Below are 24,728 nucleotides of genomic sequence, written 5' to 3'. Positions count from 1 at the left end.
CTGAATGCACAGTTATCTTGAATTAATAGAATGTATCAACTTTAGAGGACAGAAGCACTGTGGCTCTGCTGGTTGAATTAAGGGATTTAGGTATTATGTAGAGCCAGCTTTGGGTTTCTCATCCCTCAACAAAATGAATCTTTGTGATTAACCTTGTACATCAAGTCCTACACTTGGAAAGCTGAGAGTGCTGCTGTTTAAGGCTCCTGCAGTGAGATTTTTGACAGAGCAATGATTCCTGTCAGATTTGGACTCAAATTTTCTGCAAGTCCTTTAATATGCATTAATGTACGTGTGTATGCGTGTTTGGATGTCTGTATGTGCAAACCCAGAAGTGACCCTGCATGATTCTGAAAATATAATTTTAACCTTCAAAGAAGGAAAGCCAAGGCAAATAGGATGGGATGTACTTTCTTAAGACTCCTCGGTGAAATTAAAAATCATGTAAAAATTTTACCTCAGCTCAGTCACTGAAACTCATCTCTTCTGTGGATTCAGATGACAAGAAGTGGGTCTTTTTGTGGGCTTTTGTAGCGCTCAAAGTGCAACAGGGATTTTGGACAGGATTTCAGCTGTAAGTAAATGGATTTCCTCTTCCTTTCTTACTGTCTAAAGGCATCAACAAGAGGAAAGCTGTTAAGAGAAGGAAATGGTGAGTGCAATATCCTATTAAGCAGCACCGAAGCAGGTTATTGACCAGAAGAAACCTATCTGTCACAAAAAAACTTCAAACAGGCATTGTGTACACTTACAGATGTGTATCTTGGGCAACCCCCTATAGATGTGTCTTCAGTGATGGCAAGATGTTCACAAGCTCTCATTTCAGCTGAATGCTAATGGAATCAGCCATGATGTTGACTTCAAGAGTAAGAGCTCAACCTTCAGCGTGCCTTTTCTAACTTTAATCTCATTTGCCACTGGCTGGGCCTTCTCTTTGTTTATGATCAAATCCTAATTTATAAGGGTGATTTATAAAGAAATAATAATTTATAAAGGTTCTTTTAAAATCAGCATAGATATAATCCATAAATTGATTTTCAGCCCAGACATTCTGGGACATTCATTTATGCTCCTGCGGATACGGTTACTGTTGGGGTCCCATGTCAAGGAGGCAGAAGCAACTTGAAACTTTCTGTGCTTATAAATATATTGATTTTTAAAACGAAATGTGATTTTAAAAGGAAATGTGTGCAATGTGACTGCTTGGACAAATCAGATTCAAGATGTTTCTAAGGTATTCCCTGCATCAAAGATAAAATTTCTATATGAGCCTTTAGAAACATTTGCAATTTTAGCCTCAAGAACGTAACTGATTGATCTAGCATCTTTAGAAAACTAGGTTTTAATTTCCAGTCTCAATGTTTCCAGCTTCAGCTTCCAGCTGCTGGATTGTGTTAGTTTAAATAGACCACAAAAATATGACAGCTTCTCATGTTGGTACTTTTGTGTCTTGACCACGTCATATCTAACCTACTTTTGAATTCACTGAGGATGCGGCACTGTAGGGTAAGTTGCTGTCAGGCAACAAGGAGATAGTACATTAGCTACTCTGCAGCAGAGGTTCTTGTGTTCACCTTTAACCTTGTGAATGTAAAACAGCTAACTCCATTTTCCTCTAGGACAAAACAACCTTGGTGTTGTCCACAAGGTAAAGAATATACTTGTGGGCAGCGAGCACAGCAAAGATAATGTTCTGCAAAGTAATCCACTAGCTGAATGTGTCAGAGCTTAAATAGTTTTAACTTCTTTACTCACAGAATTAGGAAGATTTTCCAGGTTGCTAATACTCTTCATCATTCTTTTCTGGATTGTTCCTGTCATTTTAGTGCAGTTGATATTGTGCAGATGGGTGAACTGAATAAAAATTTTCATTAATAACTCATCATGGGGTAATACTATCTCTTCTGTTCGGTAGTTCTCTCCTTTTAGATTAAGACTTCACTGTGTTCTTAGTTCTCTATCACATTTTGAGCTCATGTTCAGCTCAAATTTGCTTTCAAGTCACTGTTTTCTGAAATATAAATGCCACTGGTAAATGTGTCATACATTCTCACCCATAATGTGGGCACAGTCTAGCATGTGATTCACGCTCTTCTGCAGAGCTAAACCTGTTCTCCTCATCAATTATACTGAAAGGGTTTTGTGATATCTGCAAAGTTTACTGGGTGCCAGAGTTCCATTAATTTAGCATGTACTGCATTTGTTCAGTTTTGCTGGTTTTTAGACAGGTTTCTTAGTGTTGATGTCATCACTTTCTCTCTCTCTAGGTCCTGCATAGTATATTTTGGATCTGTTAGTTAATGTTATTCACATATGATAGACACAGAACAGAAAACTTCAGAGGTATTGAATAAGTGAAAATGAGCAGATGGATAGAAAAGAAAGAGATCAGAAAAGTTCCATAGCAAGGGAAAGGAAAAATTTTGAGCTATATTACTGTACACCAGTACAGGGGAGGGCCATTTTTCTCTTTGATCAGAAGATCAAAGGTGTGAACTCAGTGAAACCCACAAAGACTTAGACCATTTCTTAGAGAGTACCTTATTTTTAAATGCAAATTGGGGAGTAATAAAGACAGATAAAAATGTCAAACTAACCATGTCATAAATGTTTTTGATTAAATAATTTGCATCATAAAAAATCCCAGGTTTTAACATAAACATGTGTACACATACAGTTTTGATGAGATGTGAACCAGGATTTTACGTAAAAACCAATGTTCCATGTGCTGGATTACAATTACTCTTTCTCACACTTTTTCATTTCATCAGTCTCACCAAATCTAGGCCCTCAGTCCTCAAATGCACCTCTAGTGAAATTGAAGCTTTTAAAGAAGTCAGATAAAAGTGCCTTTTCAGCAGTTGGATTGAGGAAAGCCTTCACCAACTACCGCAGCTGTTCCTACATGGGCTACTGCCTTCAAGAACATGCTGCTTATACTCCGAGAAGATGGAACTTTGGGTGAACAAGTAATTCAGCACAAGGTGTTCATTAATCTTCCAAGTAAAAATATTTCCTTCAAGATCGTTCAGCCAAAGTAAAATTTATTTCTGTGTAGAGATCCAGGAGAAGGACTCTCTCCAGTCACAATCCCCTGCAAATAGGGTCTTAAGAGTAGAGGGCAGAAGGTTGCCCATAGTCTTTTGCAGTAAAATGGTAATTAATTTCTGTCTTCATGTCTGTGCCTTAGAAGCTATCACATAGCTCCAAAGATTCTGTAAGTCAGATGGAAAAAACTGCTGCTTTGTGTACAACATATTATCTCAAGTCAACTGCTAGCCATAAACTGGTTTTTATTAACCAAGGAATCTCAAATGATAGACACTTAACATTCTGTAGGAAAGTGTATTAAATAGGCTAAAGGGAAAGGAAATACTCTGATATAGTGGTAAACCAAGAGCTATAAATATTTTAAAGGAGTTTAGTAGAAAAAAATATGTCCTTGTTGAGAATGCTCATAGTGGTGTAATTATAAGGATATTATCATCACCAGATCCTGTTGGTATAAATGAATATGTCTCAAGTGCTGATTATTCCAATATATTTCAAACATAATCTCAGATGTTTAATAGAATATGAAGGAATGAACATCTGTTTGGACTGATTTATAGTCAAAGGTAAACTGTGGCAGTAACTCAGCCTCATAGCTGTTTATTATGAGAGAATACAGCTGAAGTAGAGCCATCCCCAATACCAGAATGATTTTTACACATCAAGTCTTTGGGTTTGGTCAGTAAGTAACCATTCTGTGTTGGGAGATGCTTCCAGCAATGCAGACTGACATCGCAAGAAACTATTGCATTGAACAATAAATAGCCTAGAAAATTTTAAAAAAAATTATATTACATTACTGAGCTATTATGAAATGGTAGCTGAATTCAGGGTAGTAGAGGAAGGCAGCATAGCATAAGTAGAATACTCATTTCAAGGAGTAACAGATGTGCAAATTAAATGTTGGACAAGGAAGACGAAAAGGAGCTCTGTCTTGAAATGTCTTAATTTGCTTGTGGGCAGCAACCTAATTAAATTAGCACCATTTGTTATGGAAGCTGTATTTGGGAAGGCAGTTATAGCCCATATGAATGGCAGAAGGATGACATACCCAAATGAGAGTCCTGGGTAGGGCTGAGAAAGGAATCCAGGAAGAGAGAGAAAATGTCTGAAAAAGAGAAAGAAAAACAACAGCTGGGAAAGTTATGAAGCATATGTTGAATGGCGAGAGAAGTTGGACTGAAAAGAAAAAAAATCCATGGGGAGGGGTATGGCAATCAAACACATACTGAGAGGGAAGAGGAGGTCACCGGATGGTGTCGGGCTGAGGGTTGAGGGCTGACTGAAGATCTGTGAAGGACAATGCCTCTAGGTGAGAAACACAGTTGCTGGAGACAGCCTGGGGGATAATACAGGAAAATGAAGAGCAGACTGGAAAATGGCTCTATGCCACCTTCGTCCTGGGGAGAAAAGAAACCAAATCCAATCCCCAAGCTTTATAAATGGAAAGGAGGACACTTGATTAAGAAAAATACAATCAAACACACATACTCAGCAAACACATATGCACACATACTCATCCCCTGCCTTTCGTCCCAGACTGTCTTAAAAGACACAAATTTTGTGTGAGAGTTTATGTCTGGGTGTCAGAAAAGAGAAACTGCATACAGTTGTGATAGCATTTGTCCCTAAAAGAATACTCCTACGTGAGCTCTATATGTTATCCTCAGAGATGGGTTTTGCAAAAGAACATCAAAACAGAGCTGCACTGACAGAGAAGTAGGAAGCCAAACAATATGACATCCCACTTGGCTCCTTGTCCTTCTGAACCTTGGAAACAGCTGGAAACCATGAATGAATGCTCTTATATATAGCAGCTTTTTGAGGTGAGGCTTTGTAGGAATAGACCAGAAAACTTTTTTCTTGGAGCACTTCCTAAATCAAGTTTTCTAAATATCTAATATTCTAATCAGTTTCTAAGTTGCCGACCTAATTAAAAGCAGCTAAGATAAACTCAGGCATTGCAGCAGGAACAGACTGCAAGGAGTAAGGGAAGGAGAAAAATGTAACTCTCTGGCCAGCTATTTAATAGGCTGCATGCAGTAGAAGCAAAAGAAAAAAGTGGAGATACTGAGCTGAAATCTTTAAATATATTTGAAATTTTAAAAGTTTAATACTTTCTTGATATATTATTTCCCCAGTCCATGTTTTATTTTAGGCTCTTTCTTCTGAACCCTGAGCCTTGTATCAGTTGCAATTTACATTAAAATATCTGGTTTTTTCACCAAACCCTGGCAGGTAGTAAGCATCCTCCCCTTTCAGCCCCTTCAGAGCAGCACAGGGGATGCTTAGGAACTGGTGTCATTTGCAGACTGGGTGATGCCACAGGAGGTACAGCAAACTGTGAATTTGGACAGGACGTGTATGGTGTGGAAGGTGCTCAGCTCCATGGAGACAGCACATTGGGGTATATTCTGCCACCACAGCCACCCTGCTTCAGGGTGCTTGTCTGCCATGGTGAGGCCGGAGGATGAAGGACACAAGGCTGGTCCTGTGGATGCACTGGTGAAAGTGCCCTGACCATGTATCTCTGGGATGCTCTTGATGATGTGAGAAAAGAAGTGGTACAACCACCCATCTGTCACACGCTTCTAAAAATTTAGAGATGGAGCCCAGGGGAAAGGATGGAGGAGTAAAGCCATTTTCATAAACTAGACAAAAATCTGAATTGTTAAAGGTCTTCTGTACAAGATATTTTGCCTCCTTTGCCATGGATAAACCACTAAAACAGTTGGAACATCATAATTAATATGCCATGACTGGAGATTTGATTCCTAAAGACAAGAAAATGGAATCAGTTCTTAAGAAAAAGGAAATTTTGGACTTAAATTCTGATTGCCTTCTCACAGCCTTTATTTTTAATAAGTACAGCAACCACAGAGGCAGTAAAAAACAACTATCCTTTGTTCACAGAGCATGATAATCTCAGCTCTGGAAACTTCCTGGAGGGTCCATTTGTAACAGGGACAGAGGGCAAAGCAAGCCAGTTAACCTCTTGCTGGAACTATTTCCTATGTAACTGCCTTATGAAAACTGCACATGCTGAGCAAACTCACATCAGTAAAGATTCATTTATAATAGAAAGACAATATGCAGTTATCTTTTTCCTTTTAGAGAGAAGGTATCTCTTCCACTTTCCCATTGCAGAAACACAGCAGATGGCACGCCTGTGAGTACATTAATACATGTGGTGCCAGTTTTCTTTCACATGTGCAATATAAATCACAGCATCAGGTAATGTTATAACACTATAGGATCAATAACAATCTATTGGAAAAGTGTGTATGGATTATTTATATAATATCCCTCAATACATCTTTAGCCAGTCAAAATTCAGGATTTGATTGGAAGTGTAAGCTATTGACTACCATACAAACATACATAAGAAGATATATTTGTTTTTCAGTGGCAAATTCATATGTTTTCCATTTTAACTTTGCCAACCTACTGTGTATTAAACCCCTTAGTAGGGACCTGATACTGGCAAGAAGGAACCTTTGGTCTGATCCCATAGAACCACTGTCAAGTGTACTTTACAAAACACATACTCTCACATACTTTACCAATCCCTGATGGTCTCAATTAATAAAGCAGGAAGCTCAAGACTTTTTAAAGTCTTTTTAAACCAGTATGTTTTTCTTCATTTTGTTCCAGTTACAAACCATTCCCATGTCTTCCTTCTTCTTTCCTACAGATAGTCCTGTACTCCCTTCCACAAAGCCACAGTTTCAACTCCTCTGGTTTTATACCATGTCAGTAGATGAACTCGATTCTGCTCATTCAGATATAAATAAAGTAACACAGGTGAAAAAAGGGGTAATAAGACAAGGACACTGCTGTGGTGTGATCGGGAACATGTGCTCCCCTTGCCAGGGCTAAATGTTTCACTCTTTAATTCCTCCTGGCTGCCTTTCACGACAAATCCAAGAGATGCCAGTCATGTGAATTAAATATGCACAGATCAATCTACAGAGTACATGTTCTGCCTACACCCCTTCAGAGTGCTAGGGTATGTGTTAGCATGCAGAACTGCTTTTGCATAGGTATTTCTAACCAGGAAAATCCACATCACAGGGTGACAACCTTATCTAAGGCATCTTCATCCTCTCCTATTACCTTGGACCTGTGATCCTCTAAGCTGTTCTCACTTTGTGAGGTTTCTGAATAAGTGTACATTGCTTTGCTTTCCCAGGGCTAATCCTACCTATCTGTTCTATAGGTACAAAAGAAGAAATGTGATTTATATTGAAAGAGAAAGAAACTGCTGGAAAAACCTGCTTCCAAATGCACTACAATATTAATTTGAAAACTAAGATAAAAAAGGAGGAGGAATAAACTCTGACCTAGGGAGAGGTGGTGGGAAATCTTTCCATTTCCTTGGTTGTCATTTACATATAAGCCACTTCTAGCTGGCTAGTGCAAATTTTACATTCACTTTTACTCTGATAAAACCTTCAGTTCTGTTTGAATAGAAGAGCTTTGCAAGTCTGGGGGAAATGGCAATTTGTGTACGCTGTAGTTGCCAATGAGTGCCTTTTCTTTTTCCAGTATCTCATTATTTTTGGCTGCTAAAGTGTACATGCGGGTACAGGTGCATTCACTTTCTTTCAGAGAATATTTTTTATTACTCATTTAAAAGTAATTCAGAATCATTTGGGGATTTACTTCAAAAGAGGCATATCTGATGTAGACTCCATTTTAAAAGCCAAGGAGACTTGTGAGACATCGGACACATCTGCCTTTACTGGTTTGTGTCCTGGCTGACACATTTGTCTCTACTGGGATTTTCTCACCTCTTGATTTGTTAAATACGGTATTTATGGTCAATTAATGGAGAAAATACTGACTGGACACAAAAGGATTTAGGGGTAAAAGGTGGACTACAAATAGAATGATACAGTAAGGTAATACCACTGAGGAAGCAAAGACTCAGAGCTGTGTTACAGGAATATTATCTGCAGGACACCAGCAGTTATTTACTTTTACTCATTTCAACTGACCTGTAATCTAATTACTAGCACAAGAGACAAGTCTGAGCTAAGTAAAGAATAACAAAACAAGAAGTCTGGAAAATATGACAATGTAATAATACAAGTTGAGGATAATAAGAGGTGGGATATGAATCTTCCTATATGCAAAAGTTTACCTTAAAAAAAGGTGGTAGTAAAAAGTGGATGTACAGAATAAAATCAAAATTATCCTCCATCTTAAAATGGAATTAGATTTCCAAATATTAGAAAATATTTTGCAATGATTAAGATATAGGTAACTGAGGCATTCCTCATCTGCAACGAGACCGTTGATATGCTTTGCATCAGATATTTGCTTAAGCACCTTATGGCTTTATATACTTCTCATGCAGAAATGAAACCAGTGCATTTATTTGACTGCTAAACTCTGTTGTAAAATACTAATCAAAGCTAAGTCAGTGTAATGCAAGGAAAAGGAGTGGTGAAGAGTTCTGTCAGATCAGGGGGAAAAATCCCAGAGAGCCTGAAATGTGTTTTTGTGGAGAGAAACAAAGTGCAGCATACTGGAATTCACTTTGCAAAGACACAATTATTTGTAGTTTTTCTTTGATACTGCCACAAGGCTTTTTTACTAATGTTTTTGTGAAGTCGAAACATTGGCTAGAATAGAGAACTATGTACCACAGTTGCTTTTAAGCAAGTTAATTCTGCTGTTGCAACAAATGTGTCCTAAGATTGAGTTGAGATCTATGGGAGTGGACACTCCCTGCCCAGTTTTCTCCTTTCAGTATAGTCTAAACTGTGAGACAATAACATACAGAAAAAGGAACACCCACTGTAGTAATAGCAAACCCAGCAATTTTAAAAAGTCTTCCCATGATACCAAATTACAACTTTTATATATTAAATCTTCTAAAGGCCATATCTTCCCTGTAAGGGTGCAAACATCTCCAATGCCATCTCCTGAGCAGTAGATTTACTACTTTCAAAAAACTTAAAAGATAAAAACTTTTAAAAAGTTAAAAGTTTTCTGGTTTTATAAAGTCTGGGTTAGGTTTGGTTAGGGTTTTTTATGGGAAGAAATTGATGAAAAAAATTAGGTGTTTCTTTGTAAACAAACTTGCACCAATGACTGGATATGACTGTTGTCCAGAAAATAAGAGGAAGTAAAAAGGAGGAGTGATTTATTTGTTCAAGACTTCCACTTTTGACTGTAATACTCAAGTTTTCCTTCTGACATTTTTCTCAAGGCCGTGTAGCTATGCTTGCTGTGGCAGTGTCTGCTGATCCTTTTTCTACCTCTATTTGACTGACTTTTGACAAAATAGGGCCCCCCTGCTATCTGTATCTTTATTGTTCCAGTTATCTGGTTCCAGAGCTGCCTCCTCCAAATACATCGGGTGTGTTGAGACATCACTGTGTTCAAAGGCACCAATTTCTTTTTCTGTTATTTTCTCAGCTTAATTCTTACATATGCTGCTCCATGAGCAATTATTTATAATTGAATTAGTGGTACAGAGCAGTGACTTTAATTAATCAAATTTCTTCAGTGATTCTCTGTATTGACTATGTGAAAATTTTTATTAGAAGGGTGAAAAACTATTTTGAATTAATTATATTAGCTTCATAATAAAAAGCAATACAAACAGAAATAGAAGAGTATAAACAATTACATTATCATTGTACAGTTTCCAGTTGTTTAGAAACTTAAAATGCAAGTCTTTCCTCCAGAAACAGCAAACCATGAAACAGTAGATGCCAGAAGGCAGAGACTAAACATCCTCGCATATAAATATACTCTGTTGTATAGAGGTTAGAGTGATTTAGGAGGTTGTTGATAATTTCTGTAATAAGAAATTAATGTAACTTTTATTTCCAAATCCCTAACACTGCAATTCATATGAATTTCTATTTTCAGCACATCTGACTTTAATAGTTTATAAACCACTTAGATTGTTTTTTTCACTGGAAATTCCTGAGAAAATTTGATGGTCTGTCAAAATAATTACATAATATTATTATTCCAAGGTAAGGACCACACTGCTGGCATGTACCACGAAATTGTACTGACTTCAGGGGAGTAAGGGATACCAGGCTGGGCTTCCTTTCTTCATTACCATATAGTCCATACAAGTCCATATTTCTGCTGCCTTTGGGATCTCAAACAGTTGAGCTGTAGCTGTCAGTATGTTACACAAAGATCTGCACCATCACATCCAAGAAAAACCTTCATGCTGCTAGAACGTGGAATTAGAAATCTTAAGTTAAAAGGTAGAGTTTATTTCAGAAATTTAATGTTTCAAATCCACATAATGAAATATAAGTAAAGCATTGATTAATCACTTGGTAGTTCCTTTTTTCTTCTTCTTCTTCTTTTATTTTTTAATTTTTTTTTAATTTAATGGAGAAATGTACCAAGTCACTACATTCACATAAATTGAAGTACTCAAAATTTGTGAATACTGGTCTTAGAGTTTTATTATATGCTTAATTTTTCTCTCAGTGATTATCTAAAATCATACTTTAAAATAATACTTTAAAAATTCTAACCTTTTTTGTGCACTGACTCTGCATGGGGGGGTATTTTGAAAACAACTGTAACCCTGGCAGTTTCTAATTTAAAATTTGCAGCCTGCACTTTAATATTTTTGTTCCATAATTGCATCATCTGCTTTGAGAAAGACAGTCTACACACTGTTGTATTTCTAAATGAGCTGAGCCCATCACATTATTTTGTTCATATTGCTGCTTTGGAAAAATTTCAGGGGAGTCAGTCTGGGCCTACATCTTTTCTCTTTGTCCTTCAGTTCTCTCAAAAATCCTAATCTGCAATTTGAAGGCCAAAAAAAAAAAAAAAAAAAAAACCAAAAAACCCAACCCATTCCAAATTACTGTTTTTGTCAAAGAAATCTTGCACATCCTGGGAATGTGCAAATGTCTAGAATGGTTCCCGGGAAAGCTTACTTCCTCACTTGCAAAGCTTCAGGTGGTTGTAGCCATCTCAGGATCTGAACATTTTTCTCCTTCCTCTTACCCAACCAGTTCTGCATAAGTGGTAGTAAAATACACAGAAAAAGATTTTTGTCTTGCTTTAGGCTTTAGGTTTGCTCCGTTGCTGCCATCCACTCAAAGATACACTTAGTAAAAGGCTGGTAACACCATGTAGTATAATGCTGATGATAGTTGATTTCTGTATTCAGTAATTCCTCTTCAAGAGGAGCCATTGCCTCACTCACTGGAGCTATTATAGTAGTTGTCATTCATGCTGCCTATAGATTTAAATTCCTAGGGTTTCTACTATAATGTGGTATGGTTCAAACTGATGTTGTCTGTACGTAACTTTCATTTTCTACTAGCTATTTATAAAGTTCATTCAGTTATCAGTTTTTTGTTGATTGACATGCTGGGAAGTCATGTGCCCATGGATCTCCCAAAGCAACTTCTGTCAGCTGTCGTTCACATGAGAGACAGACCTGGAGAATGTGAGTAACAAGGCATACCTTTTTCTAATTGCAGTGGTAACATTTGACCAGACTCTTCATTGATCATTGGATCACAACCTAGTTTTATCTTGTTAAAGGTTCTGTAAAATCTGAAGGCTTCTACAGATATGACTTCTACAGATATGGCTCATTTACACTTTCAGTGGATTTTTGGGGGGGAAGAAAAAAAAATCTGCTTTCTTGGGGGGACTGTGTAGTGCTATTCACTCCTCACTTTCTTCAATGAAGTTGCATAAAATATGATCCACTCAAAAGATGCTAGGGTGAAAACTGCTCATTTTTCTTGAGGTTTATGTATAAGATTTTCAGAGTAACTGCAAAGTGGTTTCTTTGTGGCTGGCAGCACCATGATTCGATACACTTTTAATAGCCTTTATTTCATAAATCTACGCAGTATCAATTTTTTTCTGGTCCTTCTGCTCAGCTGAATCATTGTAGCAAATTTTCTTCATCATTGTTTCTGAACAGACATGCAAGTAATTTTTTCTAGATTGTTGTCTTATGAATCTTCATTGCATCTGTTTTGAGTTCCCAAAAGATTAATTCTACATCAATAATATCAGATTCCTCCATCTTGTCAACTATATCCAAGTTACCTATTGTTCCAGTGGGAAACCTCTTTGATATATAATCCTTGGCATACTTTTTTCATTTTCTTTTAAGAAATTATTATAGTATTTTCATGTCTAAATTTATGGGCCCTGAAGGACTCCATCTAAAACAATTTATTAACCTTTTGTTGATTGACATCACTTCTGTACGTATTTTTAATGTCTGTTACTTTCCCTGCCCATATTTAAGTACAGGCATAAGCACATAACTGTCTGACTTAACAGCCATTTTAGATGTTTACTAAGATATACTTGCATTTATACTTTTGCCACTTCTTGTCATGTCTTGATAATCTTTTACTGAAGTTCTCTGAAGAGATTCAGCTTTGATTATTTACCTTGGGTGATGACAGCCCACATGGCTTCATCAGTCTGCTCTTGTCTTTTAGCAAAACCCTAATATGCCCTCCACAAGACAGGCATAGGGACCACTGAGCCTCTTCAGGCTTTTTCATAAAATCATCATTTTTGTATCATCCTCTACATTATTATAATTAAACCACAATTTTTCTGAGCTTTCTGGATTGATGATTGCTACGCGAGAAACCAGGTGCTGTTTAAATATCATCAAACAATAATATGACTTTTGTCATTCTGAACACAGCTCTCTCAGAATATATGCATTGGTGAGCAGTTATTTGATTTTAACTTTACTATTTGATTTAGCCATCGCTGCAGTCTGTTGTAAGAATGACTGCAAGCAAAGGGACAATTAGACAATTTTGTTGTAACTCTTCAGAATAAAATATGTAAATATGACATTTAGTTAGCTAATAAAAAATCTTCCTGTGAATGTTGTATTTTAAGAAAAGTTAATAAATTTAAGCTGAACTTTTGCCTTGCATGTAAAAGGGGTCCTGATACTTTAGGCAGAGAGTAGGATTTGTAAGTGACAAAATTATGTTATTATAATGCCCAGTAGTAATATTCTTTTGGCAGAGACAGATGAGGCAAACAGTGGTGTGACAAAAAGTAAATGGAAAGTTGTGTAGGTTAGTGAGGATTAGGAAAAATTGTGGAAAACTCTAGAATGACCTAGAAAAGCAGCATTATTGTGCAAAGTCTAAGAACGTGTTGGATTTTAATACATGACCACATCTTGTATGCAGATTCATTATCCTTTCTTAACTCTGTGCACTTTCATCTGGGTTTTCAATTACTTTTAACCTTTTAAGAAAAACATCAGGTCATTATGGACAGCACAATTAAGAAGTGTACTTATTGTTCGGTGGTGGTCAGAAAAGTTAATTAAGTGTTAGGCTGCATTAGGAATGAGATGGAGAATAAATAGGAAAAGATAACATTATTTTATGTATGATGACATTCCTAACTCACCTTGAATATGAAATTCACTTTACACTGTATTATTTCAAAAAGAAGAGGATGTAAAAAATATAACTATCTGATAAAAAAAAAGAAGAGCCATGAAAGGAATTCATTAGTATTACGAACAAGTGAAGTGATTACTTCAGGAGAGAACAAAAAGTCCAGGGCTATTTAAAATGGAAAGGTGTTGAAGATGCACTGGAGATCTAGCTAGAGGAAACATAGAGGAATCACATAGAGAAAACATGATACCAGGGAGAATGACTCGGTGGTACCATTTGTACCTTCCAATAACAAAGCAAAAGAGCTGTATAATTGCTTTCAGTGATTAAACAGTAGCTTCATAATGTTCAAAAGAAAATCCTTCCCCTTTCTATAATGAAAAATTAACTTGTGGAATGCAATGGTGCAAGAAATTGAGCAAATAGCTTAGTGTGATGCAAGGATGGATTGCAGCGCCAAGAGGGAATAAGAAAAGGCCATGCAAGCAGACAGAATAAAGTAAACAACAGAATTCATCAATCCTAATGCTTCTAACTATAGCCATTCATGTACCAGCTATCCATTTTCCTCATTATTAGTACAGCTGTGCTTTAAGGGAGCTGTATCAAAACACTGGTGAGATCACGATAGGAGATTAAAAGATACCTCTTGAGCAGTATCCTGAGCTGTGACTGACTGTTCCCACGTGTCATCTCCTAAATTTCAAACAGTGGAGACCGCTAACCTGATACCACCAGGCACTCCCTGACTGTGCTCATGCTGGAATGAACTCTTTGCCCATCTTCCCTGTGCTCCTTGCAAGGGACATTGCATTTGGGACCAGTGAGGCAAATTATGGCAGTGGCTTTGTCAAACTGATTTATTGATTGCACTTAGGAGGTGAAACATAGGGTGTTTAATAATTTCCACAATATCTTAACACACTGACTGTGATTGTCACTTATTCCTTCTCAACAGAGAAATTTGCACAGTGTGCAAGCATGAGGAGTTGGCTCTGGGTACTAAAAAGGTGAGAAAACCAGCAGTGTGTATCTCAGAAATACTTAACTCCTGAAGGAATAAAACAATACCACAACAAGAGGAACAACCTTATTGCACCTGAAATTGAATTCCAGCCTTTCCTCTCAGCAGCAGGGAAGAACAGATGCCAACTTCTCCTTCCACTCTGGTGGAAGTTGGCCCATAGGTGTGAAAAGCCCCACCACCTGCACTCTCCCTTCCTAAGCACAGGGGCTGCAAAGGTCCCTGTCAGCCAAATTACACATAAGAAAGGGTCCTTGTTTAGTCACATTAACATCAGGGAAAAAGTATTCATTTAGTAAGGGTGCCCACAATATGAATGAGTGCGCGTAGGAGGAGATTCATAACACAGACTTGACTGTAGAGTATGTAATTTGTGGGCTATTGGTTGCTATGGAGTTCAACTGAAGTGGAAAGTGAAAGCAAAAAACCCCCTCATAATACTTTTATATGGAAGAACCTCCATCAGAAACATAACAAGGAGAAAATTTTTATATCTTTAAGATTGTCACTGAGAGGCAATTTTTGCACACTGAAAGAAAAAGAAAGATGCAGTTTTTTTCTTCGGGTTTGTACATTTCCCTTTCATGGGAAACAGCAGAAGCTTCCAGCTCATTCCAAGTAGAAATCCAAACCCAGACATATATCTGTCTGTAGATAGCCTTTGTTCAGTTCTAAACTAAGCCATGCATTTCTTATGTTAAATACAGTTCAGGTCTCAGTCTATGCTATTCTTTGTATCCAACACATTTTTGGACTAAGCACTTCTGAAGAAAAAAATCAGTACAGTTATCTATCCAGTCTGTTGTCCTGGATGTAAAGTTGCTTGTGAATTTTATTTCTAGAATGACACAGATGCTGTGGGGAAAAACTTGCTATATTTTCTTTACAAAGCAGGAGAGATGCCTGTTTGAAGCTGACATACTGGAACAACCAAAGATAGCTACACTGGATGTGACAGAACAATAATTTGGAGTTCTGACATTAACATAATGTAACCTGTGTTTTACTTAGTCGGAGTTTTTTGTGCATGTATCTTGGTTTGACAGAGAAATAAAAAAAAAATATGTAATTTAACTTGGGCATGACAAAGAAGGTGTTGGTACCTTACAAAATAGGAAAAAAAGCTCATATTGTTGTGCAATAATTTTTCTAGTTTGAATGCTGGTGAATTATTAATATTTTTTGCAGCTAACAAGTTTAAATGGCTTTAAATTATTCTATGAAGGAAGTCACATGATAGATCAAAATATTTTTTGTGAACATTTTCTATGAATGCAACTCATTTCCTCAGTGAATTGCAGACAATTCTGCTCATATATGTGCTGTTCAGACCTCAGACGGATGAGACAAACAAGCCTTTTTCAGTGTATGAGTCATCTGAGAGCTCTTCTGTTCAGCTGTTCATCTTCTCCAGTGCAGGATTAGTCAAGTGAGTCACCATGTTTATTCATGATTCTTCATTTTGAACTTACTCTTCTTGGTTATTCTTTAGCCAAGGGCCACCCTGCATTGTGTATGGTTCATGTGAAGGTCACTTCCTCACCAAAAGGTCATAAGCTGTGGAGATCAGGTCTTGCAGAGGTTGCCATTTCCCTCTGATACCAGAGAGTTAAGGTGGTTACTCATGATCATAAGTTTGAATCAAGACATGAATCCCCAAGGACTGTATGTTAGTAATTTCCAGTACTTATTTCAGCAGAGACGAGGTTTAATTTTCTGAAATAAATACATGCATTAAGAAAACCTAGATATTTTTCCAAGAACACATTAATGGAAGTTGGGGCTTTCTTTTCAATACTTCATGAGCAGAAAGGAGAATTAAATCTACTCAAATAAATTACTTTACATGATTTATGAACACTTTTTCAAAAACCAATGCTGACTGTATTCCAAGCATTTTTCCATGAATAACATACCTTGCTGTGTGTGGAAACAATTAGAAATGATTCTTCCCAGGTTCTCCTTCCTCCATCTGCATTGATCTGCTGTGTTGCTCATGACTCTCTTTCTAAGCTTTTCATAGAATAATAGAATCATTTAGGTTTGGGAAAGGCATTTAAGAACATTGAGTCCAACCATTAACCAAGCACTGTCAAGTCCACCACTAAATCATGTCCCTAAGTGCCACATCTACACATCCTTACACGTCTTTAGGGACAGTGACCCAACCATTTCTCTGTGTAGCCTTTTCCAGTGCTTGGCAACCCTTTCAGTGAAAAGATTTTTCATAATAACTAATCAAAACCTCCCCTGGAAAAAATTAAGGCCATTTCCTCTTGTTCTATCACTTGTTACATGATAGAAGAGACTGATCCCTACCTCTCCACAACCTCCTTTCAGACAGGTTGTGGAGAGCAGTGAGGTTGTACTTGAGCCTCCTTCACTCCAGGTTAAACACCTCCAGCTCCCTCAGCCATTCCTCACAAGACTTGTGCTCCAGCCCCTTCACCAGCTCCATTCGCCTTCTCTGGACATGCTCCAGCACCTCAACAACCTTCTTGTAGTGAGGGGCCCAAAACTGACTACAGAATTCGAAATGCAGCCAGCTTCTTGCCTTTGATTAGCTCAAATAATTTGGGGCAATCTGAAGATATTTTTCTGGTCCTTCTTTCTGCTTCCTCTTCTGTGCTTTACTCCCAGTGGGAATCCTCCTTGCAGGGCAGTGCCAGCTCTCCCCACTTAGAAATTGTGTGTGCATTTTTGCTCTCTGTTGGTGATTTTTTTTATGTGGGAAGGGAACAAAGTGAGATGTGCTCTCTTACCAGATTTTTATCTATGCCGTGTTTGCAGTTCACTAAATGTTATTGAGATTTTTCCACCTTTTAAGTATTAGAGGAGAGAGGCTCCTACTGCATACTAACTTAGGGATGTCAAGATGAGTTCTCTGCAACTGCCAAGATAACGGCACTGGTCCAAACTTTGTTAGCCTGCTGTCTCGTGGGACACTTGGGATTTGCAGTGGCAGTTTGTTTTTGCTTACTACCAGACAATCTTAATGGCTTCAGCTGCCAGTACTTCTGTACGTTCATACTTTTAACTGTCTGAATAATCCAATTAATTTCACTAGCATGCATAAAACAGAGCTGGTGCTTAACTGTTCAGAAAGAGTAATGTCAAAAGCCTTTACTGATGCTATCTCCTCCAGAATGTATCACTTTCTTTCAGTGTGTCTTATTTGACCCCTTATTTTCCAACAGTCCCTCAGCTTCATTATGCATATATCTCTTCAAAATGGCTGGTGGTGGATACATGCAAATAGATCATTTAATTTTCCTGCAATGTCTTTATCCTCTTTAATTGTTCCCATTGCACCCCGGTACTCCACTGAGCCTTTTGCTTCTCTCACAGCCTGCTTACACCTCTTATAATTAAGTAATTTCTTCTTATTTATTTTCATGTTATGCCTTTGGCTAATCTCCCCACCAAATCCCTCAGCTAAACCATCTTCATTTTTGTTTTACATTATTGTTCCTTATCACTAGCTTCTGTTGGGCTAACTTCCCATTTTCCAAAGGGTATTTGAAGAGCCTCTTTTGTGGTACCTTTCCATTCAGCCACTGCAGATAGGCACTCTCCCTCCCTCTTCCTTTTTGTCTTTCTGAGGCTTGTGCAAATCTTTTGTAACTCATTAGTGGCTCACTTCAGTAAGCTCCATGCTGAATCCTTACAGGACCTTATACATTTCCTTTTGTGTAATAGTAGTTTATTTCACTTTTTTTTTTTTCTGTGTGAGAGGGTTAAACTGGTGAGGAAGGGGATTGAAGGAGGGAAGGGAACATTAAGCAAAGGAATAAAAGAGATGGACTAATAGCAAGTGGTTCTGTGTTCATGCGTAGAAAATTATTTGGATGCAAATCAGTCACACAGCTGAACGATTTGTCTCAAAGCCCAAAGATTAGGGAGCAGAGGGCTTCAGCCTCAAGTGGCACTCTGTCTGATTTCTATCCAGTCTCTGTATTCACAAAACAGTGTGTCTGCAAATAAACCACCTGGAGGACTTGTATGCTGCTTTCATGCCTCCCTGTACTCATCTGAAAAACAGCTTTGTGTTCACAGTGAGTTATTTCCTACACCATGTCTTAAAAGTGCAAATACATAGAGAGGGGAGGGATGTAGGCAGGAAGAGAGACAGATTAATTGCAAACTAAGAAAACAGGGTGTCATATCTTCCAGGTAAATAATTTCTACCTAAAATACAGGGAAATACAGGTGAGTAATTGATTGATAAACTGGCAATTTATGTAGACACACAAGCAAAGACTGGGATTTCTCAACACAGAGTCCAAGGGGAAGATTTTGCACTCAAATATTTAATTGCTATTTAGAATTTAGGTGGATTGCAGAAGACGCTTTGTATGTACCATTCCTAGACAGCCCTACTGAAACAATTACACAGACGTTAAAAACATTAGAGATAGCAGGATGAAAAATATAAGTTTGAATGTACTCTTAAGAAAATTTCTTTCCCATAAATAAAGGATGAAATCTTATCACAGTGGGTCTCTGGTTTCATACCTTTGGTGATAACAAACAAGTTCATTCTAAGGTTCACAGCTGTGGGGTTAAATTGAAGTCAGGATTATTCCATCTTCCCCAATGTAGCCATAAAGCCCATCCAAGGATGATGATATTATTCTGCACTGATGCCAACAAGAGTGAAAAGAAGTTTGGAATGTGTGTGAGCATGGTTTTGAAGCCACTGCACACCTCTGGGAGCTTCCATGGGACAGTTCTTATGTGAGGCTGAGCACCTTGAAGAAGGATGCTGGAGTAGTGTAGGATATATTAAGTAGATAGGTCCAGGGGTATATTTGCTTTTTTCACCTTTGTAAATGTAGTCATCTGATGCTGCTGCTTGAAAAACATCATTTGTTTCAGCTGGCCCATAGGTAGTATGCCAGAGTTTTTCAAAATAAATTTAGACTAAAAATAAATGTCAGGTGCCAGTGCAATCAGTATGCCTTCACCTTACATTGCTTACATTTCCTTACATTGAAGGAAATACTTCTTCAGTTTTTCTGTTTAACAAAATTTCCCCATAGGATTTGAAAAGGTCAAGGTTGCCCTGTAACTGTAAATGAGGGAGGGGTGATTTGGTACCCAGGAGCAACAAAATTAAATATCTTTAAGCTCTATTTATTGTCTCAACAATTATACTTCAGAAAAGCTTCTAACTTTTGCAGAAAGGTAGATTTCATAAGTAACTTTTTCAAGGGATCAGGTCTTTAGAGAAAGAACATACATTTCCAATCAAAACATGCTGAGAGAAAAGAGCAAGAATAAGAAAACACTTCACCATTTTCTTCTGAAACATGTGTTGATGGTATTCAGGGGTAGAGGTCTTGATGGCAGAGAAGCTCATTTTAGCTGCACACAGGTTTTTTATCTCAGGCAGAATTTGAAGCAACGCTCTTGAGGACTTAGAGAACTTATTTTAAAGTAAAGAAAACAGCAGAAACATGGTGTGAACCTTCCCTGTAAGACACCTCAGGCCTCATCAAAACTTGAGAATTATGAAGAGGTAAAGCAGATTGGACTAACAGTGTGTTACAATTTCATTTTAGACAAAGTTAAGCTGTACTTTCTGAAGCTTTCTTTATTTGTTGCTCTCTAAAAGAATCTATTGTTGTAAATCATCCTAAAGGGAAGGACAGATGAGAAGAACCACATGATTCAGGTGGTTTTATACCTCAGGTATGAGGTATAAATATGGACCTAAGTCATTAAAGTGTTCAACTCTTTTGTAAAATGCATGAGGTGGAAGTAGAGAGTAGCTCAGGCTTCCCAATACAGACTTGCACATTAAAGAAAACATTTCAACATTTTCTTCTCTGTTATTTGCAATATCCTTCAGGGTCTCCAAGGTTTTTAATTATTCTCCCAGAGTCGAGGAAAGCCCTGCAGCCAGCTTATTGTAGCTGATAATTAATAAAGAGTTCCCATTTTAAGTGGGTGCAACCATTTTTCATGTTGCATTTGGTTTGCAGAAATAAGGAAACAGTCAAACTTTATTGTGCACAGCTTGGATTATTCCCTCCACTCAAACAGGAAGGCACAGAACTTAGTCATAACTGTATCTTTTATACTTTTATTGTACTGATTTATTTCCTTTCCTGAAAAGAAGGGAGACAAACAAACAAAAATGGTAAAGTATATCCAAACGAACAAGGACTTAAACTGATACCTTGAACTGATTTCATTTCACCACAGACAAATAGCTTGCCAGTGTAGCTTAGCTAACATCTGTTGTAAAGAATGCCAGAAGAATTGAGGAGATCTCATTCAGTGTTTATTTTATCCACCAGTGAGGAAGATTTATGACACTGAGGAGGGGAATGTGAGTGTTAGAGCAGGAGCTTGTTTAATGACACCTCTGAAACAACTCTCTTTTCAGAAGAAATCTACCAGAATGAATCCTTGTACCTTGCTCATGCCACATCCACAGCAAAGCTGAGTATCTTGAAGTCTGAAGATAACTGCAACCATTGATTTTTTTTTTCTGCTTTGGCTTTAGGAACTCCTTCATAGATATCCTTCGAGCTATTCTACTTTCCTTAGAAGTGCTCATCGAAGATCAGGAGCTTCAGATAAATGGCTTCATTCTAATTATAGACTGGAGCAACTTCTCTTTCAAGCAAGCCTCCAAGCTTACACCATCTATCCTCAAACTGGCCATTGAAGGGTTACAGGTAAGTGGAGGGTAACACAAGTACTTGCAACTTTTATTGCTACAGACAGTGATTTTTGCCTCATCAGGCACTGGGCAAAGTGAAGGGTATAGAAAATAATCCAGAATGCTTTAATGTCCCATCTACTTGAAGCGAAGATTGATTTTCGAACATCTCATTTTTTCTGTCTTTCACTTCTATTTCAGCTGTAAATCAGTGTAACTAATATGTGTGTTATTTAACACAGTATTAAAAGAAGGAGGGTTAGAGATCTGAGGTTTAATCTACCAGAGAATTTGGGGGGAATTAAAAGCCAGTGGTGTCTGCCTTCTGGAGAGTGCAGTCCACATGCAAGCACATATGTGTGCAGAGGGAGGGTGTCAGGAGAAGAGAGCAGCTCCCTCAGTAGATGCCAAGTGTGCTGTTGTGTTCACATGGATGCATTTGAGTTGGAGGGAAATGAAGAAGAGGGAGGACAGTCTCCCTGCTGTGCCCTAATTCTGACTACCTTTATTTGTCACACAGTATCCTGTTACATTATGGTTCAGACTGTTCAGGGGCTGCACGTCCACTTGGTGCTTGCAGATAAATAGGAGCAATCTAAAACCATGTGCTGTTACAGGGTTAGGTGGAAAGGACAAGGCAGCTGGGCCCTGGCAGGGCAACCTGAGGATGAGGATAAACTGTGGTGTTCAGAAAGGACTTCAGTCCTTTCCACTAAAGTCTGAGCCCATCCCTGCTGTTAGACCTGAGATGGATTTTTAGGTCTAAAAGTAGTCTGACATAACCTTATTAATTGAGGGCATTTGATAGAAGTCAAGGACTATTTAGGTTATAAGGAGCTCTGGAGATCACTTTGTCTGACCCCCTGCTCAAAGCAGGGCTGACCTCAATCTTATACCAGGTTGCCAAGGACCACATGTTCACATAGCTACATATTTAAAAAGAGAGATTAGAAGTCAGTGAGTTTTAATTTTATTTTATGTACTTACTAGATATTCTGCAGTCATAAATACCTCAAGAATAATTTTCCATGGTGTGTTTATTTTAACTTTAACCTATTTAACAGAAAGAACAGTTTGATCAACTAATTTTTTTACTAATAAATCATCTACGATTAGATCATGATTGTCTCTACTTCATGTTATTATTCAAAAATGAGGTAGAAAAATCTGCCATCAGTTTTAAGCCTGTGTTCCCCTTTGTGAGGAATTTTCATCTATTCTAACAAATTATAAAGTCAAGCTGTGCAATTAGTCCTTAGGACAATACCTTATCTTCTCCTGCTGATATTATCACTTCATTCTCTGGTTCAAAACAACCCCTCTAGTCAGAAGGAAGGTAAAGCCAAGTAATATCCAAAAGGAAATCAAATTTTAGCAAGTTGTCCTTGTGCCTGTCCAAATTTTGCTTTTCCATCTAGTTGGTAGGAGACCAATCCAGCCTTCACCCCGTCTGATTTCTGGCCATGGCACCGCCAGGTTGACTGCCTACAGTTTATTTGCAGATGTTGGCAACAATATGTTTCTGGAAGTATGGAATCCTAGGAGTACCAAAGCTGATCTTAAGATTGTGTCATTAGTCTTATATCCTGTGCTGGGCAATTTAAGGAGACTGCCTTTCTTGTGCCTGTGTGGGCATTTCCTTTCTTATTTAAAGTCAAGTTACTGTTGTCTTCTCCATGATTACTAGAAATATAACTCTCTTTAAAAGTACAAACTGGGACAACATGTCCTAGACTGAACTAACCACTGGCTTGACAAGTTGTAGGAGTTGTGAATGCTGCACTCCAATTTACCAGGCTTAGAAACAAGTCATTCATGCTCATAAAGCTCATATTTAGCAAACAGTGATGGTGGGGACCTTTTAGTTTTAGGATTTTTTGGCTCTTCATTGCTGTTGAAGTACTTTCACTGAGACTTTGTTCTAATATTATTTTAAATGAACTATTGCCATCCTAGTGTAAAATATTTTTTTTGGTGTTTGTATTTAATGTATTTTTCCACAAGTTGCTGCTGCAATGGTTCATCTTTAAGTGCTGACAACAGGCATTACACACATACATATGTTAATTCATCCTGTGTTGTAAAACAAACACTAGTCAAATCTAATGAACCTGGCTGCGGAAATTAATATATTGCTATTACATAGGCTGATCCGTTCCAAATACTGTAAAGTCTGCAAATACTTAGAAAAATGAAGTAGGACTGACATCACCACACACCTGAATGCACATTTTGCTCAATACTACTCCTTGTTCTGTATGGATTTCTGTCTGGTCATTATAACTCAAGAGGGCACCTACTCTGTTTCTCAGTTATGTTATTTAATGACCTAAAAACAGCCTTATGTCTCCACTTTAAACTACAGTAGTTCAGATGCTAAACAATTATTTTTACAGTATGGTAATGCTCATTATGTCACAGCAGTGCAAGGATGAATGTGTTCTTAGTGACTAAACCATCTCTGATTAACAAGCTTTAATGTTTTATCACAAGACAGTTGCTACTGTATGCTTTGAGCTCATGCCATGCTCTTTCCTAGTCCTTACTGATCTTTTGAGTTTTAACACATTGAACACAAGATTGTCATGTGGATGGAAAGATGCAGTAAAGAGATGTGTGTAAAACCAGTCTATATTGCCAATAACTTGGTGAGTTTTGACTTCTAATACTTATTCTTTTAATGTGAACCACTTTTCCCTTTCACAGCATATTTTTTCCCCTGTTTTCTTCATCTGTGAAGTTATAGTTCTCTGTGTGTAATGCTGAGCTTGTAATTATCCTGGGATAGTAGACAAAATTTAAGTATGGCTTAAGTTAACCAGAGACTAATCTTTTGTCATTTTGCATAGCAGTTTATAAGCATCAGAGTTCAACAGCAAAGGTAAGAAGCCCATGTTGCAATCATGAAGCAGGTAAAGCATATAAGAAGTGGTCACTTCCTAGTATGCAGGATATTTGCTACTAACCACTGCATTTGAAAATTTCTAATAATCATGGGAAGTGTTACAGTGTATAGGCTGTGTGTCCTGTGAAGTCCAGTCTTTTTTTTTATTATTATTTTTTTTATTTAACGCCTCCAGACAGGACTTTTGATTTTAGGATGCTTCTACCTGTGAGTACAGAGAAAGACTGCTTCTGATTTATCCAACACCACAGCAATGCATTGCAGTTTGTGTACATTTTTCCTCATGCATGCACATAGCAATTTAGAAATTCCCCCAGCTAGTACTCTGAATTGAAATGCAACAGCTGCTTTAATAGCAGCCAGAAATACTCCAAAACCTTCAATACAGCAGGTCTGACCTTGCCTGCCATTTGTTTGGTGAAAACCAAGCCAGAAGGCCATGGTCTACTACTAAGATGCAGCTGAGTGGCTTATGACACAAATCAGCAAGCTGGATTCAAAACTGACCTGAAGATCAGGTTTGCAATCCAATGTACCTAGTATTGCCTGACATAAAGATTAACTTGCCCCAAGGCTGTCTCAAGGTACTGAAACAACAAGAAGAGTGAATGGTTATTTCCTGTATTCTTTCTTTCTCTGATAGTTCTGTCACATGCAGTTCTA

General features: G+C 37.7%; 1 protein-coding gene across 1 annotated transcript in view; it reads left to right on the top strand.

Annotated features, from left to right (window-relative positions):
• The window catches only part of CLVS1 (clavesin 1), a 101,658-nt gene that overhangs the window by 12,282 nt on the left and 64,648 nt on the right, over nt 1–24,728 (top strand). Inside the window, exon 3 of the mRNA XM_050329053.1 lies at nt 21,002–21,176. Coding sequence (XP_050185010.1) covers nt 21,002–21,176 — 175 coding nt within the window. The remainder of the gene's footprint in view (nt 1–21,001; nt 21,177–24,728) is intronic.

The sequence above is a fragment of the Myiozetetes cayanensis genome, unplaced genomic scaffold (genome assembly GCF_022539395.1).
Source record: "Myiozetetes cayanensis isolate MyiCay16 unplaced genomic scaffold, myiCay2020 scf1, whole genome shotgun sequence".
Taxonomy (NCBI): domain Eukaryota; kingdom Metazoa; phylum Chordata; class Aves; order Passeriformes; family Tyrannidae; genus Myiozetetes; species Myiozetetes cayanensis.
The sequence above is the reverse complement of the archived record's forward strand: the minus strand, read 5'-3'. Positions and strand labels throughout refer to the sequence as shown.